The 6,120-nt window shown below is 60.5% G+C and overlaps 1 protein-coding gene across 3 annotated transcripts in view; it reads right to left on the reverse strand.

Moving 5' to 3' along the window:
• The window catches only part of D2HGDH (D-2-hydroxyglutarate dehydrogenase), a 55,214-nt gene extending 52,897 nt beyond the window's left edge, over nt 1–2,317 (reverse strand). The window contains exons 1-3 of one of the 3 annotated variants that reach the window (XM_064286352.1): nt 2,239–2,311; nt 1,686–1,784; nt 1–382 (exon numbers count right to left, since the gene is read on the reverse strand). In XM_064286352.1, the coding sequence (XP_064142422.1) occupies nt 1–373 (373 nt within the window). In that variant the 5' untranslated portion in view covers nt 374–382; nt 1,686–1,784; nt 2,239–2,311. Of the gene's footprint in view, nt 555–1,685; nt 1,785–2,238 lie in introns of those variants that run through there. The other 2 variants (XM_064286349.1, XM_064286351.1) reach the window with 2 other exon arrangements.
• Nucleotides 2,318–6,120: the final 3,803 nt, after the last annotated feature.

Genomic DNA, 6,120 nt, shown 5'->3' on the forward strand with positions numbered 1-6,120 from the left:
CTCGGACGGTTCTCAGCCAGTCCACGTTCACCGCTGCCAGCTCCTCGGGGCTGGTGACAACCCTGCCCGGAAGGATGCCCTCAAAGGTGGCCAGGTCCTCCTCAGACACAACGGCAAAGGGCAGCCGCCGCACGGGGTAGCGCTCCTGGGTCAGCATCACCTCGGATGGGTGCTTGGAAGCAGAGAAGCTCCTGCAGGCGAGGGGGCTGGCCCTCCGAACCCACCTAGAGCCGCCTGGCCGCCTCCTCTGCTCCACTGTGCCCCCGGGCGTGCACGCGGTCCTCACCAGGGCGTGGGAGTAGCCCTTCCACCACCATCCTGGAGCGACCTTAAACAGCCAGGCCGGCCACCTGGGCAAGAGACCGGGCCCCATGGATCCGTCCTAAAAACGTGATCAGGAATTGTCACTCTGTAACGAGATACGGAGCCCGATCCACTGGTGAGCCAAACCCAAGGTGTGCGCCCCAGCAGACCTCACTTCTCGAGTTCGGAAAGAACCGAATGCAGAGCTGTGGCCGTGCGGGTGGGGCTAGAGGGGTGGCCAGGAGCTCCCGGGACTTAGGGTCCGGGAGGGGGCGGGATCCGTGGGGCGTGGGGTCTTGGGGGACGTGGGGTCCTGGGGTGCTCAGGACTGCGGGGGGCACGGGGGTCCTGGGGGGACGCTGGGTCCTGGGGAAGCTCGCGGCCCTGGGGTACCTCGGGTCCTGGGGTGCTCAGGACTCCGGGGGGCGCGGGGGTCCTAGGGGGCTCGGGGTCCTGGAGGCGCGGGATCCTTGGGGGAAGCGGGGACCCGAGGTGCTCGAAATTCTGAGGGGAGCGGGGTCCTATGGGCGCAGGGTCCTGGGGAAGGTCGGAGCTCTGGGGAAGGAGCCGGGTCTTGGTGGGTGCGGGGTCCTGGGGGGGCGCGGGGTCCTGGGGGACCGCAGGGTCCTGGGGGGGGCGCGGGGTCCTGGGGAAGCTCGGGAACCTGGGGAAGCTCGGGAACCTGGGGAACCTCGCGGCCCTGGGGTAGGCCAGGTCCTGGGGTGCTCGGGACTCCGGGGGGCGCGGGGGCCCTGGAGGCGCAGGATCCTCGGGGGACGCGGGGACCTGAGGTGCTCGGAATTCCGAGGAGCGCGGGGTCCTATGGGCGCAGGGTCCTGGGGAAGGTCGGAGCTCTGGGGAGGGAGTGGGGTCTTGGTGGGCGCGGGGTCCTGGTGGGCGCGGAGTCCGGGGGGGGAGCGGGGTCCGGGGGGGCACGGGGTCCTGGGGTGCTCAGGACTGCGGGGGGCACGGGGGTCCTGGGGGGACACTGGGTCCTGGGGAAGCTCGGGAACCTGGGGAAGCTCGCGGCCCTGGGGTACGCCGGGTCCGGGGGTGCTCGGGACTCCGGGGGGCGTGGGTGTCCTGGGGAGGCTCAGGGTCCTGGAGGCGCTGGATCCTCGGGGGGCGCGGGGACCCGAGGTGCTCGGAATTCTGAGGAGCGCGGGATCCTATGGGCGCAGGATCCTGGGGGGGCGCGGGGTCCTGGGGGGGCGCGGGGGCCTGGGGGGCGCGGGGTCCTGGGGGGCGCGGGGTCCTGGGGCCACCGGGTCCGGGGAGGATCTGCTCTTGGTTCGCGCGGTTGCGGTATCCACTTCAGAGAGCGCCCTGTACACCCGTGACCGGCGCGTTCTCTCGGGTTACGTTTTAATGTTTACAAACACCTCCTCAATGATCTCCAAGATTGCGCAGGGCCGGCAATATTTCCTTCTGCTGTACACACGGTCGCCAACAGCCGGAACCGACCTAAGCACCACTTCTCCCTTCAGGACAAAGCTGGGATTTGAGTGCGGTGGGGAAAGGAAGCTCGCAGGGCGCCCACCGCGGGACCTGGCCGCCCCGACGCCCCGTGACCCCACTGGACCTTCCCGCCTCCGGCTCACAGCCGAGTCCGAAAAGGTGGGCAGCGGGGAGGCGCTCGAGCTGCCGCCCTGCTGGGGACTCCCACACCACCGGGCCCTGGGTGCCTGTCGGGGAGCAGGGGCCACGCAGAGCCAGGGCGCGCCGCGTGGGGCACAGGGCGCGGGGACCCCAGGCTCGTGCCCCAGGCCGCGGGCGTGCGCACGTCCTGCGCGGTCACGTGGGGACGCGGCCGGCTGCTCGGGCCGCACTGGCTTCCCCGGGGGAGACACCGACGCCCCAGCCGCGATCGCGCCCTCTGCCCCTCGGCCCGCGGCCCCACGGCCCGCGCCCCAGGGCCCGCGCGCACGCACTCACGTCCGCGTCCCCGTCCCCGTCCTCCGCGGCGCCGCAGACCTCGGGCGGCCGGGACCACAGCGAGCCTGCTGACGCGGGCCCCGCCCCTGGCCCGCCTCCCGCCACAGGCCCCGCCCCCTGGCCCGGGCCCCGCCCCTGGCCCGGGCCCCGCCCCTGGCCCGCCTCCCGTCGCAGGCCCCGCCCCTGGCCCGGGCCCCGCCCAGTCTTCAACAGCGCCGCAGGCCTCGGGCGGCCGGGACCACAGAGAGCCTGCTGACGCGGGCCCCGCCCCTGGCCCGCCTCCCGTCGCAGGCCCCGCCCCTGGCCCGGGCCCCGCCCAGTCTTCAACAGCGCCGCAGGCCTCGGGCGGCCGGGACCACAGAGAGCCTGGGAGCGGACTGAGCCGGGGCGCTGAGCCCCGCCCCCTGATTCGGGCCCCGCCCTCTGATCCGGGCCCCGCCCAGTCCGGCCAGGCTCGCATCCAGCGCCACCCACCCTCTGCCCGGCCTGCGCTGGGATTTGTCCTGTCCGGACATCGCGACCTTGACCCAGACCCCTTTTTCTGCTGACCCCGTGTGCACCTGACCGGGCTCGAGGAGCCTCCCCACCCCCGTCCTGTGGCCACCCAGTGCGGCCCCACGGGCTCTGGCCCCACGGGCGGACCAGCAGGCTGGTGGGCGCACCTGTGACCGCCCCCGCAGCGGCACGTCCTCCCGAGCAGGGACCGAGCTTGCACTCGGGGATTCACCTCCGGCCCAGGCCCCAGGGTCGCCTTGGACTGCCCTCCCCCCGACACCTTCGAACTCCCCTCCGTGGGCCGGGCAGTGCTCCTGCCTCTGTCCAGACTGGCCTGCGATGGGAGGCGACCACTGCTGCCTTCTGCCGCCCCTCCTGCTACTCCTGCTGGGTGCTCCTGCCGCCGAGGGGCTCCTGCACCCAGTACCAATGGTTCCCCCGCCCAGCCCAATCCACACCCCATAACCAGCACCATCACACCCCCTCAGGAGACAGCGCAGCCTGGAGACCTGGCCCCCAGCTCCGTCTGGAGCTCTGGTAGCAGCTGTCGTGGCCACAGTAGTGCCCTCTCCTCAGACCTCCGAGTCCCAGCCCCGTGGAGCGCCCCCTCCCCCGAGCCCCTGAGACATGGATACTCCAGGCACACACACCGCTCAGAGGTTCCAGGGACCCCTCACTGCTCTCCCTCCTCAGTGCTGTATCCCAGCTCATGGGCCCTCCTCCTCCAGCATCTTCCTTTTGTCCCCCAGCCTCAGTGTGGTCTCCACTTCCTGCAGTCACTAAAAAAAAAAACCTGGGTGTTATTTGCCTCTTCAGCCTTCCAATACCCTAAATTGTTAAAATAACTAACATGGTTCCTGCTCTCCTCACTGACACAGTAACTGGTATGAAGTGTGGGGTTTATTTCCCACCTGCTGATTCCCATGCGTCTTACCAAGGCATCTAAAGTGCTTGCCCCTCCTTGTCCAATTCAATCGTTAACATCAGTGATGTAGACAGGAGTGATATTCTGTGGGATGTTATGGGTTGAATTGTATCCCCAAAAAGATGTGCTGATGCTCTAACCCCTGATACCTGTAAATGTGACCTTGTTTGGAGTTCGGGTCTTTGAAGATGTTATCAGTTAACATGAGGTCCTCCTGGAGTACTAGGAGTCCTAATCTCATGAGTGGAAATAATACACAACAAAGCATATATATATATACACACCAATTCAACAATTTCTACATGTATAATTCAGTCATGTTGACTACATCCTTCAAATTGTGAAGCCATTGCTATCCTTTTTCAAATTATTCCATCACCATTAACATAAACCCTCTGCCCTCTTAAGCAAAAACTTCCCCTTCCCCCCTAAAAAAAAAAAACCCATTGCCATGGAGTCGATTCCAACTCATAGCAACCCTATAGGACAGGTGTCATGGATTGAATTGTGTCCCCCAAAAACATGTGTCAACTTGGTTAGGCCATGATTCTCAGTATTGTGTGGTTGTCCTCCATTTTGTAAATTGTAATTTTATGTTGAGAGGATTAGGGTGGGATTATAACACCACCCTTACTCACCTCCCTGATTCAAGGGAGTTTCCCTGGGGTGTGGCCTGCACCACCTTTTATCTCTCAAGAGATAAAAGAAAAAGGGAAGCAAGCAGAGAGTTGGGGACCTCATACCACCAAGAAAGCAGCACCAGAAGTAGAGCACGTCCTTTGGACATGGGGTCCCCACGCCTGAGAAGCTCCTCAACCAGGGTAAGATTGAGGACAAGAAGCCTTCCTACAGAGCTGACAGAGAAAGGCTTCCCCTGGAACTGATCCCCTTAATTTGGACTTGTAACCTACTAGACTGTGAGAAAACAAATTTCTCTTTGTTAAAGCCATCCACATGTGGTATTTGTGTTATGGCAGGACTAGATGTCTAAGACAACAGGGTGGAACTGTCCCATTGGGTTCGCAAAGCTGTCATCTTTACGGAAGCAGACTGCCACAACTTTCTCCCTCAGAGCAGCCAGTGGGTTCGACCCTCTGACCTTTTGGTTAGCAGCCAAGCACTTTCACCACTGTGCCACCAGGGCTCCCAACCTTGATAACCACAAATAATCTTTGATTTCTATACATCTGCTCATTTCATGTGGTGGTGGTTGTTGTTGTTGTTAAGTGCCATCGAGTCGGTTCCGACTCATAGCGACCCTATGCACAACAGAACAAAACACTACCTCGTCCTGCGCCATCCTTAAAATCGTTGTTTATGCTTGAGCCCATTGTTGCAGCCACTGTGTCAATCCACCTCTTTAAGGGTCTTCCTCTTTTCCGCTGACGCTGTATTTTGCGAAGCATGATGTCCTTCTCCAGGGACTGGTCCCTCCTGACAACATGTCCAAAGTATGTAAGACACAGTCTCGCCATCCTTGCTTCTAAGGAGCATTCTGGTTGTACTTCTTCCAAGACAGATTTATTCGTTCTTCTCACAGTCCATGGTATATTCAGTATTCTTCACCAACAACACAATTTAAAGGCATCAATTCTTCGGTCTTCCTGATTCACTGTCCAGCACCCAGCATCACAACACACAAGCCCCCACAGTACGACAAACTGACAGACACGTGGGGGATTTCATGTCAGATCATACATTATTTGTCCCTTTGTGACTTTTTTCACTCACCACGATGTTTTCAAGATTCATGCATGTTGTGGCATGCAAGTGGTACGCTTTTAAAAGAGGAGACACAGAGACAGAGGAGGGACGCCATGTGACACTGCGCCTGCAAGACAATGAACACCTGGAGCCACCAGAAGCTGGGAGAGAGGCAGGAATAGATGCCCCTTCAGAGCCTAGAACTGAGACAATAAATTTCTGTTCTATGAACCCAACTGCTTTGTGATATTTTGTCCTGGCAGCCCTAAGGAACTAACACAGATGTTAAGATAATGGAGATCTCTAAACTAGATTATGGCAAACAGCAGGAGAGTTACCATAACTCTGAGGCAAGGCTGTGAGGGTGTAGTGTTGGCTTTGCCAAGTAAAAGCAAACTGATTCTGTTGGCCCCTGCAAACTGGTATAGAAAAAAAAAATTATCTTCCAGATGAGTAGCAGCATACTACATGCCAGACGTGTGCTGACTTGCTCTAGTAATGACACCATACCTGGAACAAGTGGGGTCATCACCTGACTACATTTTCAATAAGCCATGTCATCTAAGATCTACCCACCTTCTACACAGGGAAATTAAAGGGGGGTGAGGTAAGTAAACCACTCCCAAAGCCTCCAAGTCAAGGATGGACTTTGCCTTTGGGTTGTCATCTCGGTAGAGAGCGAAGCTCCAGAGACTTCCACATGGCCCTTCCTACCAAGATGGTCCTTGCCCACAGGTCAGAGTCTTGTGGGAATTCTG

This window comes from Loxodonta africana, chromosome 6 (assembly GCF_030014295.1).
Source record: "Loxodonta africana isolate mLoxAfr1 chromosome 6, mLoxAfr1.hap2, whole genome shotgun sequence".
In the NCBI taxonomy this organism is placed as follows: domain Eukaryota; kingdom Metazoa; phylum Chordata; class Mammalia; order Proboscidea; family Elephantidae; genus Loxodonta; species Loxodonta africana.